The following is a 16,310-nucleotide window of genomic DNA, read 5'->3' as shown; positions in this document are numbered from 1 at the left end:
ACACCACACCACACCACATCACAACACACCACATCACACCACACATCACACCACACCACACAACACCACAACACATCACACCACATCACACCACACCACACCACATCACACCACACCACATCACAACACACCACATCACACCACACCACACATCACACCACACCACACCACATCACACCACATCACAACACACCACATCACACCACACCACACATCACACCACACCACACCACACCACAACACATCACACCACATCACACCACACCACACCACACCACATCACACCACACCACACCACATCACACCACACCACACCACATCACACCACACCACACATCACACCACAACACATCACACCACATCACACCACACCACATCACAACACACCACATCACACCACACCACACATCACACCACACCACACCACACCACAACACATCACACCACATCACATCACATCACATCACACCACATCACATCACACCACATCACACCACACCACACCACATCACAACACACCACATCACACCACACCACACCACATCACACCACACCACACCACAACACATCACACCACATCACATCACATCACACCACACCACATCACACCACGCCACATCACACCACACCACACCACATCACACCACAACACACCACACCACATCACATCACATCACACCACACCACACCACACCACATCACCTCACACCACGCCACATCACCTCACACCACGCCACATCACCTCACACCACGCCACACCACATCACACCACATCACAACACATCACACCACATCACATCACATCACATCACACCACAACACACCACACCACATCACATCACATCACAACACACCACATCACACCACGCCACACCACATCACCTCACACCACGCCACATCACCTCACACCACGCCACATCACCTCACACCACGCCACGCCACACCACATCACACCACATCACATCACATCACACCACAACACACCACACCACACCGCAACACATCACACCACACCACATCACACCACACCACAACACATCACACCACACCACACCACATCACACCACATCACCTCACACCACGCCACACCACATCACACCACATCACACCACATCACCTCACACCACGCCACATCACCTCACACCACGCCACACCACACCACATCACACCACATCACAACACATCACACCACATCACCTCACACCACGCCACACCACACCACACCACATCACACCACAACACATCACATCACACCACATCACATCACATCACATCACATCACACCACAACACACCACACCACACCACACCACGCCACACCACACCACACCACATCACCTCACACCACACCACATCACCTCACACCACACCACACCACACCACATCACACCACATCACACCACATCACACCACATCACCTCACACCACGCCACACCACACCACACCACATCACACCACAACACATCACATCACATCACATCACATCACATCACACCACAACACACCACACCACATCACACCACACCACACCACATCACCTCACACCACGCCACATCACCTCACACCACGCCACATCACCTCACACCACATCACACCACACCACATCACACCACATCACACCACATCACACCACATCACCTCACACCACGCCACACCACACCACACCACATCACACCACAACACATCACATCACATCACATCACATCACATCACATCACACCACAACACACCACACCACACCACACCACGCCACACCACATCACATCACACCACACCACATCACCTCACACCACGCCACACCACACCACATCACACCACATCACAACACATCACACCACACCACATCACCTCACACCACGCCACACCACAACACATCACATCACCTCACACCACACCACATCACCTCACACCACACCACACCACACCACATCACACCACATCACACCACATCACACCACATCACCTCACACCACGCCACACCACACCACACCACATCACACCACAACACATCACATCACATCACATCACATCACATCACATCACATCACACCACAACACACCACACCACACCACACCACGCCACACCACACCACATCACATCACACCACACCACATCACCTCACACCACGCCACACCACACCACATCACACCACATCACAACACATCACACCACACCACACCACATCACATCACACCACATCACACCACAACACATCACATCACACCACACCACATCACTTCACACCACACCACATCACACCACATCACCTCACACCACGCCACACCACATCACACCACAACACATCACATCACACCACACCACATCACTTCACACCACACCACATCACACCACATCACCTCACACCACGCCACACCACATCACACCACAACACACCACACCACACCACGCCACACCACACCACATCACATCACACCACACCACATCACCTCACACCACGCCACACCACACCACATCACACCACATCACCTCACACCACGCCACACCACAACACATCACATCACACCACATCACACCACAACACATCACATCACACCACACCACATCACTTCACACCACACCACATCACACCACATCACCTCACACCACGCCACACCACATCACACCACATCACAACACATCACACCACATCACATCACATCACATCACATCACATCACACCACAACACACCACACCACACCACACCACGCCACACCACACCACATCACCTCACTCCACATCACATCACACCACCTCACACCAGAAACGTAATGTTAGCCTGTTTCATCCCTTCCAGAATCACTTTGGATTAGCTTGGCATCATGGTTCTGCTGGGACACCAGAACTGGGTCCAAGTTTCAACCATCTAGCTGCTGATCTGAGACGATGTTGAAGAATGTGAAGCCAGTTGTCCTTTGTCATTATTCCACCCACTTTGTGCAATGCATCAGTACCCCAGACAGCCCCTCAGCACCATGCTGCCACCACCATGCTTGACAGTTGGTACAGTGCTCTTAGGTTTAAAATCCTCACTTTAAGTCCTCCAAACATATTACCAGTTGTTGTGGCTCAATCTGGACGTAAAGTATTTTCTCCAGATGTTGGTGGATAGTAGATTGAATCTCAAGCTCACATGCTTATAATAATACATTTATAATTATGCAATATAAGACCACAAATCTAAAATAAACTGTGCAGGGTGAGACTTCTATCAGATGTAAGGTGTTGCAGTGAAGATGATCCCAGTCTGGAGTTTTTTTTCCACCCAAAGAAATAAAGAAAGAATCTAAAGATCAAATAAATGTTTGACTAACAATAAAGATCTCATTTTCTTTCATATTCAGGCTTTGTTTCTCTACTACAAGTGTAAAAGGATTGTAAAATGAATCTTACCTTCCGCCAGTACAAAGCAGGACTCTGTGTACAAACCATTATGAAACTGGTGAAATGGCAGCTAAGGAAAAAGTGGCGTGATGCCGAATAAAATACTAAATCTGTGTGCAAACTGAAATTGATCAAAGGATATTGCTTTGGACATGTCCAGCTGGACTGTTCCACTCGAGTCCTCCAGGTAAAATTTACCCTTTAAAAAAATTCAACACCTTAAAATCACTATTTATTGATCATATCAAATATCTTTCCATCATTTCTTAAAGGAGAAAAACGTCAGAAAATCAAGGCTTTTGTACGACTCACCTCTTTTAGTTGTGTGATCATTCCCAGTACAATCACCTCTCCCAGTTTAGCTGTGCTGCCAAGCAACGCTTCGACCGTCCTCAGCTGCGGAAAACAAACAATAAATCACAAGTTAAAACCATAAATTATTTTCAGAAATCCAGGTCATTTAGACTCTGTACCTGAAACTTGTTTTGACCTTCTTCCACAGCGGACCCGATGGCCGGCGGGGTGAACAGCTCATGGCGATGCGTACGCTTAAAATAAAATAAAAGTTAGGTGACATGACAAGAAACAGCAGCAAAACGAACAGCATTATTTTCAGGACTGGGACGCTGCTGACCTGCTGTAAGACTGTGTAGCGCTCCCTGAAAAGCTCAGCTTTATCTTTGGCCAGACCACACAGACTGGGGGTCGGATGGCTCGTCATGCTGATGCTGCACAAAGAAGGCCAGAAGAAGAGCTTTTTTCCTCTTAGCAACAACACAAAACAAGCTGAGGGGATGTAAATACATGGATAGGAAGGAGCGGCCGATTTAAAGGGGTAAACAATTGGTTCAAAAGTCAGCAGCTCGTATCATCACAGCCTCCTTCAATCCATCACATCACACCGGTTCTACAACAGCTTCATTGGCTTCCTATTTCATATCGTATCAACTACAAAATACTCCTCCTTACCTTTAAAGCTATTCACAACCTCACTCCTTTATATCTTTCAAACCTTCTTCAGATTATTGTACCTGTCCGTACCCTCAGATCCTCCTCCTGGGTCCATCTCACTGTTCCCCCCGCCTGTCTTGTTACTATGGGGAGCAGAGCATTCAGCCGGTCTGCTCCTCAGCTCTGAAACTCACTTCCACCTGATCTCCGCAACACACACTCATAGCCACACTTCAAATCTAAACTCTAAACGTATCTGTTTAAATTAGATTATGCATTGTGACTGTAATTGTTCACTGTTTTATTTAACCCCACTTTGCACTTATTTTATTTATTTATTTAAATTGTGTCTGTGTTATGTAAGGTAACCTTGAGTGCCTAGAAAGGCGTCTATAAATAAAATGTATTATTATTATTATAAAATATTACTCACGGTACAAACTTCTTCCTCTCCACACTGTAGATGTATCTGGGCACATCAAACGCTCCGATGATGTTGAATACATTATCTCTAGAAGAAGAACGTGGAGCAGAGTGACATTAGAAATATTTCTGATCAAGAAGAACTTCTACAGATGTCTTCAGATAATGACCATCATCTACATCCAGATGTCTTCAGATAATGACCATCATCTACATCCAGATGTCTTCAGATAATGACCATCATCTACATCCAGATGTCTTCAGATAATGACCATCATCTACATCCAGATGTCTTCAGATAATGACCATCATCTACATCCAGATGTCTTCAGAAAATGACCATCATCTACATCCAGATGTCTTCAGAAAATGACCATCATCTACATCCAGATGTCTTCAGATAATGACCATCATCTACATCCAGATGTCTTCAGAAAATGACCATCATCTACATCCAGATGTCTTCAGAAAATGACCATCATCTACATCCAGATGTCTTCAGATAATGACCAGCATCTACATCCAGATGTCTTCAGATAATGACCAGCATCTACATCCAGATGTCTTCAGATAATGACCATCATCTACATCCAGATGTCTTCAGATAATGACCATCATCTACATCCAGATGTCTTCAGATAATGACCATCATCTACATCCAGATGTCTTCAGATAATGACCATCATCTACATCCAGATGTCTTCAGATAATGACCATCATCTACATCCAGATGTCTTCAGATAATGACCATCATCTACATCCAGATGTCTTCAGAAAATGACCATCATCTACATCCAGATGTCTTCAGAAAATGACCATCATCTACATCCAGATGTCTTCAGAAAATGACCATCATCTACATCCAGATGTCTTCAGAAAATGACCATCATCTACATCCAGATGTCTTCAGATAATGACCAGCATCTACATCCAGATGTCTTCAGATAATGACCAGCATCTACATCCAGATGTCTTCAGATAATGACCAGCATCTACATCCAGATGTCTTCAGATAATGACCAGCATCTACATCCAGATGTCTTCAGATAATGACCAGCATCTACATCCAGATGTCTTCAGAAAATGACCAGCATCTACATCCAGATGTCTTCAGAAAATGACCAGCATCTACATCCAGATGTCTTCAGAAAATGACCAGCATCTACATCCAGATGTCTTCAGATAATGACCAGCATCTACATCCAGATGTCTTCAGATAATGACCAGCATCTACATCCAGATGTCTTCAGAAAATGACCAGCATCTACATCCAGATGTCTTCAGATAATGACCAGCATCTACATCCAGATGTCTTCAGATAATGACCAGCATCTACATCCAGATGTCTTCAGATAATGACCATCATCTACATCCAGATGTCTTCAGATAATGACCATCATCTACATCCAGATGTCTTCAGAAAATGACCATCATCTACATCCAGATGTCTTCAGAAAATGACCATCATCTACATCCAGATGTCTTCAGAAAATGACCATCATCTACATCCAGATGTCTTCAGATAATGACCAGCATCTACATCCAGATGTCTTCAGATAATGACCAGCATCTACATCCAGATGTCTTCAGATAATGACCAGCATCTACATCCAGATGTCTTCAGATAATGACCAGCATCTACATCCAGATGTCTTCAGAAAATGACCAGCATCTACATCCAGATGTCTTCAGAAAATGACCAGCATCTACATCCAGATGTCTTCAGAAAATGACCAGCATCTACATCCAGATGTCTTCAGAAAATGACCAGCATCTACATCCAGATGTCTTCAGATAATGACCAGCATCTACATCCAGATGTCTTCAGATAATGACCAGCATCTACATCCAGATGTCTTCAGATAATGACCATCATCTACATCCAGATGTCTTCAGAAAATGACCATCATCTACATCCAGATGTCTTCAGAAAATGACCATCATCTACATCCAGATGTCTTCAGAAAATGACCATCATCTACATCCAGATGTCTTCAGAAAATGACCATCATCTACATCCAGATGTCTTCAGAAAATGACCAGCATCTACATCCAGATGTCTTCAGATAATGACCAGCATCTACATCCAGATGTCTTCAGATAATGACCAGCATCTACATCCAGATGTCTTCAGAAAATGACCAGCATCTACATCCAGATGTCTTCAGAAAATGACCAGCATCTACATCCAGATGTCTTCAGAAAATGACCAGCATCTACATCCAGATGTCTTCAGAAAATGACCAGCATCTACATCCAGATGTCTTCAGAAAATGACCAGCATCTACATCCAGATGTCTTCAGATAATGACCAGCATCTACATCCAGATGTCTTCAGATAATGACCAGCATCTACATCCAGATGTCTTCAGATAATGACCAGCATCTACATCCAGATGTCTTCAGATAATGACCAGCATCTACATCCAGATGTCTTCAGAAAATGACCAGCATCTACATCCAGATGTCTTCAGAAAATGACCAGCATCTACATCCAGATGTCTTCAGATAATGACCATCATCTACATCCAGATGTCTTCAGAAAATGACCATCATCTACATCCAGATGTCTTCAGAAAATGACCATCATCTACATCCAGATGTCTTCAGATAATGACCAGCATCTACATCCAGATGTCTTCAGAAAATGACCAGCATCTACATCCAGATGTCTTCAGATAATGACCAGCATCTACATCCAGATGTCTTCAGATAATGACCAGCATCTACATCCAGATGTCTTCAGAAAATGACCAGCATCTACATCCAGATGTCTTCAGATAATGACCATCATCTACATCCAGATGTCTTCAGATAATGACCAGCATCTACATCCAGATGTCTTCAGAAAATGACCAGCATCTACATCCAGATGTCTTCAGATAATGACCATCATCTACATCCAGATGTCTTCAGAAAATGACCAGCATCTACATCCAGATGTCTTCAGAAAATGACCAGCATCTACATCCAGATGTCTTCAGATAATGACCAGCATCTACATCCAGATGTCTTCAGATAATGACCATCATCTACATCCAGATGTCTTCAGATAATGACCATCATCTACATCCAGATGTCTTCAGAAAATGACCAGCATCTACATCCAGATGTCTTCAGATAATGACCATCATCTACATCCAGATGTCTTCAGATAATGACCAGCATCTACATCCAGATGTCTTCAGATAATGACCAGCATCTACATCCAGATGTCTTCAGATAATGACCAGCATCTACATCCAGATGTCTTCAGATAATGACCATCATCTACATCCAGATGTCTTCAGATAATGACCAGCATCTACATCCAGATGTCTTCAGAAAATGACCAGCATCTACATCCAGATGTCTTCAGATAATGACCATCATCTACATCCAGATGTCTTCAGATAATGACCATCATCTACATCCAGATGTCTTCAGATAATGACCATCATCTACATCCAGATGTCTTCAGATAATGACCATCATCTACATCCAGATGTCTTCAGATAATGACCATCATCTACATCCAGATGTCTTCAGATAATGACCATCATCTACATCCAGATGTCTTCAGAAAATGACCATCATCTACATCCAGATGTCTTCAGAAAATGACCATCATCTACATCCAGATGTCTTCAGAAAATGACCATCATCTACATCCAGATGTCTTCAGAAAATGACCATCATCTACATCCAGATGTCTTCAGATAATGACCAGCATCTACATCCAGATGTCTTCAGATAATGACCAGCATCTACATCCAGATGTCTTCAGATAATGACCAGCATCTACATCCAGATGTCTTCAGATAATGACCAGCATCTACATCCAGATGTCTTCAGATAATGACCAGCATCTACATCCAGATGTCTTCAGATAATGACCAGCATCTACATCCAGATGTCTTCAGAAAATGACCAGCATCTACATCCAGATGTCTTCAGAAAATGACCAGCATCTACATCCAGATGTCTTCAGAAAATGACCAGCATCTACATCCAGATGTCTTCAGATAATGACCAGCATCTACATCCAGATGTCTTCAGATAATGACCAGCATCTACATCCAGATGTCTTCAGATAATGACCATCATCTACATCCAGATGTCTTCAGATAATGACCATCATCTACATCCAGATGTCTTCAGAAAATGACCATCATCTACATCCAGATGTCTTCAGAAAATGACCATCATCTACATCCAGATGTCTTCAGAAAATGACCATCATCTACATCCAGATGTCTTCAGATAATGACCAGCATCTACATCCAGATGTCTTCAGATAATGACCAGCATCTACATCCAGATGTCTTCAGATAATGACCAGCATCTACATCCAGATGTCTTCAGATAATGACCAGCATCTACATCCAGATGTCTTCAGAAAATGACCAGCATCTACATCCAGATGTCTTCAGAAAATGACCAGCATCTACATCCAGATGTCTTCAGAAAATGACCAGCATCTACATCCAGATGTCTTCAGAAAATGACCAGCATCTACATCCAGATGTCTTCAGATAATGACCAGCATCTACATCCAGATGTCTTCAGATAATGACCAGCATCTACATCCAGATGTCTTCAGATAATGACCATCATCTACATCCAGATGTCTTCAGATAATGACCATCATCTACATCCAGATGTCTTCAGAAAATGACCATCATCTACATCCAGATGTCTTCAGAAAATGACCATCATCTACATCCAGATGTCTTCAGAAAATGACCATCATCTACATCCAGATGTCTTCAGATAATGACCAGCATCTACATCCAGATGTCTTCAGATAATGACCAGCATCTACATCCAGATGTCTTCAGATAATGACCAGCATCTACATCCAGATGTCTTCAGAAAATGACCAGCATCTACATCCAGATGTCTTCAGAAAATGACCAGCATCTACATCCAGATGTCTTCAGAAAATGACCAGCATCTACATCCAGATGTCTTCAGAAAATGACCAGCATCTACATCCAGATGTCTTCAGAAAATGACCAGCATCTACATCCAGATGTCTTCAGATAATGACCAGCATCTACATCCAGATGTCTTCAGATAATGACCAGCATCTACATCCAGATGTCTTCAGATAATGACCAGCATCTACATCCAGATGTCTTCAGATAATGACCAGCATCTACATCCAGATGTCTTCAGAAAATGACCAGCATCTACATCCAGATGTCTTCAGAAAATGACCAGCATCTACATCCAGATGTCTTCAGATAATGACCATCATCTACATCCAGATGTCTTCAGAAAATGACCATCATCTACATCCAGATGTCTTCAGAAAATGACCATCATCTACATCCAGATGTCTTCAGATAATGACCAGCATCTACATCCAGATGTCTTCAGAAAATGACCAGCATCTACATCCAGATGTCTTCAGATAATGACCAGCATCTACATCCAGATGTCTTCAGATAATGACCAGCATCTACATCCAGATGTCTTCAGAAAATGACCAGCATCTACATCCAGATGTCTTCAGATAATGACCATCATCTACATCCAGATGTCTTCAGATAATGACCAGCATCTACATCCAGATGTCTTCAGAAAATGACCAGCATCTACATCCAGATGTCTTCAGATAATGACCATCATCTACATCCAGATGTCTTCAGAAAATGACCAGCATCTACATCCAGATGTCTTCAGAAAATGACCAGCATCTACATCCAGATGTCTTCAGATAATGACCAGCATCTACATCCAGATGTCTTCAGATAATGACCATCATCTACATCCAGATGTCTTCAGATAATGACCATCATCTACATCCAGATGTCTTCAGAAAATGACCAGCATCTACATCCAGATGTCTTCAGATAATGACCATCATCTACATCCAGATGTCTTCAGATAATGACCAGCATCTACATCCAGATGTCTTCAGATAATGACCAGCATCTACATCCAGATGTCTTCAGATAATGACCAGCATCTACATCCAGATGTCTTCAGATAATGACCATCATCTACATCCAGATGTCTTCAGATAATGACCAGCATCTACATCCAGATGTCTTCAGAAAATGACCAGCATCTACATCCAGATGTCTTCAGATAATGACCATCATCTACATCCAGATGTCTTCAGAAAATGACCAGCATCTACATCCAGATGTCTTCAGAAAATAACCAGCATCTACATCCAGATGTCTTCAGATAATGACCAGCATCTACATCCAGATGTCTTCAGATAATGACCATCATCTACATCCAGATGTCTTCAGATAATGACCATCATCTACATCCAGATGTCTTCAGAAAATGACCAGCATCTACATCCAGATGTCTTCAGATAATGACCATCATCTACATCCAGATGTCTTCAGATAATGACCATCATCTACATCCAGATGTCTTCAGATAATGACCAGCATCTACATCCAGATGTCTTCAGATAATGACCAGCATCTACATCCAGATGTCTTCAGATAATGACCAGCATCTACATCCAGATGTCTTCAGATAATGACCAGCATCTACATCCAGATGTCTTCAGATAATGACCAGCATCTACATCCAGATGTCTTCAGATAATGACCAGCATCAACATCCAGATGTCTTCAGATAATGACCAGCATCTACATCCAGATGTCTTCAGATAATGACCAGCATCTACATCCAGATGTCTTCAGATAATGACCAGCATCTACATCCAGATGTCTTCAGATAATGACCAGCATCTACATCCAGATGTCTTCAGATAATGACCAGCATCTACATCCAGATGTCTTCAGATAATGACCAGCATCTACATCCAGATGTCTTCAGAAAATGACCAGCATCTACATCCAGATGTCTTCAGATAATGACCAGCATCTACATCCAGATGTCTTCAGATAATGACCAGCATCTACATCCAGATGTCTTCAGATAATGACCAGCATCTACATCCAGATGTCTTCAGATAATGACCAGCATCTACATCCAGATGTCTTCAGATAATGACCATCATCTACATCCAGATGTCTTCAGATAATGACCAGCATCAACATCCAGATGTCTTCAGATAATGACCAGCATCTACATCCAGATGTCTTCAGATAATGACCAGCATCTACATCCAGATGTCTTCAGATAATGACCAGCATCTACATCCAGATGTCTTCAGATAATGACCAGCATCTACATCCAGATGTCTTCAGATAATGACCAGCATCTACATCCAGATGTCTTCAGATAATGACCAGCATCTACATCCAGATGTCTTCAGATAATGACCATCATCTACATCCAGATGTCTTCAGATAATGACCAGCATCAACATCCAGATGTCTTCAGATAATGACCAGCATCTACATCCAGATGTCTTCAGATAATGACCAGCATCTACATCCAGATGTCTTCAGATAATGACCAGCATCTACATCCAGATGTCTTCAGATAATGACCAGCATCTACATCCAGATGTCTTCAGATAATGACCAGCATCTACATCCAGATGTCTTCAGAAAATGACCAGCATCTACATCCAGATGTCTTCAGATAATGACCAGCATCTACATCCAGATGTCTTCAGATAATGACCAGCATCTACATCCAGATGTCTTCAGATAATGACCAGCATCTACATCCAGATGTCTTCAGATAATGACCAGCATCTACATCCAGATGTCTTCAGATAATGACCAGCATCTACATCCAGATGTCTTCAGAAAATGACCAGCATCTACATCCAGATGTCTTCAGATAATGACCAGCATCTACATCCAGATGTCTTCAGAAAATGACCAGCATCTACATCCAGATGTCTTCATCCACTCATCATCAGGGTCATTTCTCAGCGGCCTCTCATGATTAATTGGAACGCTTCGTCTTTCAACGTGGAACTAATTTACACCAAACAGCTGCACCGGTTTTAATAAACAAGAATTAGATCTTATTTACAGAAGGTCAAATGTGTACATACTCTCCTACTAATGCTTGGATAAATTCACCTGCTTGTAGCCATCAACAAGCTTCTGACATCTTTCTAACGATCAGAAATGTTAGGCATTCACTCGGCTTTAACGCATAGTTAATATGTTTATAACAACCCTGATGTTCCTGAAGCTTGTTGTTCGGATGCATGCCGGAGCTTACTGCCCTGGTGGACCACCTAACTGTGGGTCTCAGAAGAAAGGAAGCTGGTTTGGATGTCCAGCAACAGCCACCGTGGCTCAAGTTTATCTTAATTTAGAAGCTGATGGAACGTCAGCACCACTGTCCAGAGTAACAGACTACGGCTGGACAGAAACCCGCAGCTGCCCACATGGACAAGAAAAAGGTCTGGTTTTAGCTAAAGATCGAGCTGTTTGGCCACCATGACAAGAAGTTTTATTGGAAGAGTCAAAGTGAGACTTTCAAACCTAAGAACACTTTACAACTGTGAAGCATGGTAGTTGCACCATCATGCTGAGGGTTTCCAATGATTCAACGCACAAAGTGGGTGGAGAAATGAAAACAGAAGACTTCCTTTATCAACTTCATCTCAAATCCACAGCAAGCCAGTTGATACTTTGATTAATTCAGGGGTTCCAGCAGCTCAATGATCCAAACGCAGATTAAACAGGTTCTGGAATGAGCAAAGCAGGCTAACATTAAACTTTTTTTAAATGTATATATTATGCTTAGAAGCGTGGTCAATGCAGGCAAACCAACCAATGTGGAAGATCTCTACCATGTTTGAGAAGAAGAGTGGACAAGCATCCAACCAGAATTTGTTTTCTTCTTCTACTATAAGCTCTTAGCTTGTTGACAGCTACATAAAGCGTAGTTGAGCTGCAGCTTTGAGGGACATGTAAGTTCGAGTTTATTTATTTAAGACCATGAACAGGAACGTTAATCTCACAGGAGAGACACACAACAGCAATATTTGCCACTGGCTAATTTCCAGTGGGGTTGTATGTATATTTATGACCTTATTAGAGAAATTTAACTGGAACCCAGTTCATGCTGTCAAACTTGACTAAAGTGGTACCTTGTATAATCTGATGAGATCGGGTCCAGGATAAGTATATGTAAACTTACAGTTAATAAAAATATCTATGTAAATATGAGATATGAAAGAAGTGAAAATGTTCCTGAGAAGAATGAACCAAAATGTACACCTAACTAAGGAAATCCTTCATTTGGATCCCAACTTACATGGTTTCATCACAGGCTTGGGTGCAGTCCTGCACGGCACTTTCCATCACAGACAGCTCGATCATACTAGAAGACACTGAATGAAGACACGGCATGGTCATGGCCACTCATCATCATCACCATCATCTGACTGTGCACTGAACTCATCTGTGCTTACATGGCTGCTTTTCCACTGCATCGAGGACCTTCTCAACAACATCATCAAGTTCAGAGGGATCCACTGACTCCAGAACCTCCACCAGGTACCTGCTGGCTTCACTGAAGCACAAGCAACAGGAACACGATTAATGAGGTAGAATATCCTCACATGATCAGGTCTTTGTTCGATGACGTGCAAGACAGACATTTTGAGGTAAAATTCAAAATGAAAATTGAAAAAAAACGGGCCTCCTATTAAAAATGTGCTTCTCATTGTTTAGAATATGATCCAACAGTTCATTTATTTCTTATAACCAGTAGAGATCATATCTGATTAATTCATTCAGCCCAGAGTAAAAATATTTCAAGCAGTTATTTCTGTTCATTTTGATTACTCTAGGTAACTGTTAAAGAAAACATAAAGCAATTTTCTCATAAAATGTTGATATAACATCAGACCAATAAAAAGATCTTGAATCCAGAAATCGGTATTTCCATGTTCTGTAAACGATCTGCACTCTTGGTCTGGGCTCCTTTTGCATGAATTAATGTAATTTTGCATGAATTAATGTAATTTTGCATGAATTGATGTAAGATTCACATTTTTAGACACACTGTATTTAAGTGATTTGTATCACAATTACCTGAAATGCACACTGCTCACTTGCCCATTTCATTCATGTGAGTATGCCATTTCTGATGAATTTACAGTATTGTAATTTGCCTTCCTTTATGTACAGTTTATTACGTATTATTATTATGCACATTTTACTTTTTGATCTTTATTTTGAAGACCCGTTTGCTGATTTTTCTACTGTGAAAATAAAGGATAATTCTATCCTGTTCTATTGAAATGCTGCCCTCTGTGTGTCTATTGAATCTAAATAATTAATGAGTTTCACATGTTGAATAGACTTACTGAACTATATGAACTTTTCAGTGAGATTATTAATTGAAAGTGTGTTAGAACAGCAGCCTGATCCTGCCTGGAAAGTGACGAGCGTCCAATCATCGCGGCTCATTTCTCGAATAAAAACACAAGTTTAGGAGAAAAATAACTTGAATGAGTAAAAAAGTACATACGGTCGAAGAATGAACCCTCTCATCTTGAAGCCGCAAGAAACCTTAGTCTTTATCTTGCGAGAAACATCCATGATTCCTCCTCTTCCAGCTCAACTTTGGCGCTAAATGCCAACTTCCGCACACATTTCGTCACTTCCTCTATAACAATAGACACCAAAATAAAAGTGAGAAAAGTTTGTGTGTTACAGACGAAACGTGTTATTAATAAGAACAGAAAACATATCCATACATGCACTGATTATCTATTCCGTATACATGTATGCACTTCCGGTATATATGTTCTTCTTCTTTGCTCTGCTGCACAGAATTAACTCTGATGCTGTTGAACAAAAACAACTTGTATATTTGAATAAGAACATTTTTGGCATTAACTGGTAGGAATTATTCACATACTGGGACCAGTGGAGATCAAACTACTCCAAGTTGCTTAGGCTTACAATCCATTGGCACAAATAGTGAGGAAATATAGAGCTCTGGATTTTTTCTGAACCCTAAAAAACATTGTACACGGTTTGGAAGAATCGTGAAAATGTTGCAAAAGTTGCATTACATACACAATCTTCAATGTATTTATTTTGGATTTTATGTGACAGATCACCACAAAGTAGGAAAAAATGATTTTCATTTTTAGGTATGGCATTTATGTCTATATAGCCCTGTCTAGTCCTCTGATAGCCTAAAATCATAGAAAATTCATCTTTTTGTCAGAAAGCCGCACACAGTAGTGAATAATTGTCAGGTAGAAAATTGTTTGTGATTTAAAAAAATAAAACTATGACAAAGTTTCATTTTACTGTGATACCCATAAATAGAATAGCTTTTAAAAGTAACTTAATTAGTTAACAGAGTCCACCTGCATGTTCAGATGTTCTGTTTCTGGCCTCAGACGTTTTTTGGAGAACATGAGTGAACAAACAGCATCATCAAGACCAAGCAACACAGCAGACAGGTCAGGGCAGTAGATATGGTCCATATGGCTCACTGCTCAGGGCGGCATAACCTATGGGGCGCCACAGGTACTGGGGAAAAAAGCCAAATGTTGTTGTCAGAAAAAGGTGTTTATTAGCATGTTCAGTCAGTCGGTGTTCTGTAAGAAATTATTGCTGGCTAATTAGGGACTGGCTGAAGCTTGTATCTTATTTGTAGCTTTATGAGATTAAAAGGGTATTTCCCTTTTTAGAATTAA

General features: G+C 41.8%; 1 protein-coding gene across 1 annotated transcript in view; it reads right to left on the bottom strand.

The window, feature by feature from the left end:
* pole2 (polymerase (DNA directed), epsilon 2) overlaps positions 1 to 15,263 on the bottom strand; it is a 29,143-nt gene extending 13,880 nt beyond the window's left edge. Inside the window, exons 1-9 of the mRNA XM_047345110.1 lie at positions 15,125 to 15,263; positions 14,061 to 14,161; positions 13,904 to 13,979; positions 4,767 to 4,844; positions 4,017 to 4,110; positions 3,856 to 3,930; positions 3,695 to 3,778; positions 3,525 to 3,581; positions 3,392 to 3,440 (exon numbers count right to left, since the gene is read on the bottom strand). Coding sequence (XP_047201066.1) covers positions 3,392 to 3,440; positions 3,525 to 3,581; positions 3,695 to 3,778; positions 3,856 to 3,930; positions 4,017 to 4,110; positions 4,767 to 4,844; positions 13,904 to 13,979; positions 14,061 to 14,161; positions 15,125 to 15,195 — 685 coding nt within the window. The 5' untranslated portion in view covers positions 15,196 to 15,263. The remainder of the gene's footprint in view (positions 1 to 3,391; positions 3,441 to 3,524; positions 3,582 to 3,694; positions 3,779 to 3,855; positions 3,931 to 4,016; positions 4,111 to 4,766; positions 4,845 to 13,903; positions 13,980 to 14,060; positions 14,162 to 15,124) is intronic.
* Positions 15,264 to 16,310: the final 1,047 nt, after the last annotated feature.

This window comes from Girardinichthys multiradiatus, chromosome 19 (genome assembly GCF_021462225.1).
Source record: "Girardinichthys multiradiatus isolate DD_20200921_A chromosome 19, DD_fGirMul_XY1, whole genome shotgun sequence".
Lineage (NCBI taxonomy): Eukaryota > Metazoa > Chordata > Actinopteri > Cyprinodontiformes > Goodeidae > Girardinichthys > Girardinichthys multiradiatus.
Note: the sequence above shows the minus strand (reverse complement) of the source record. Positions and strands in the feature narration are given on the sequence as shown.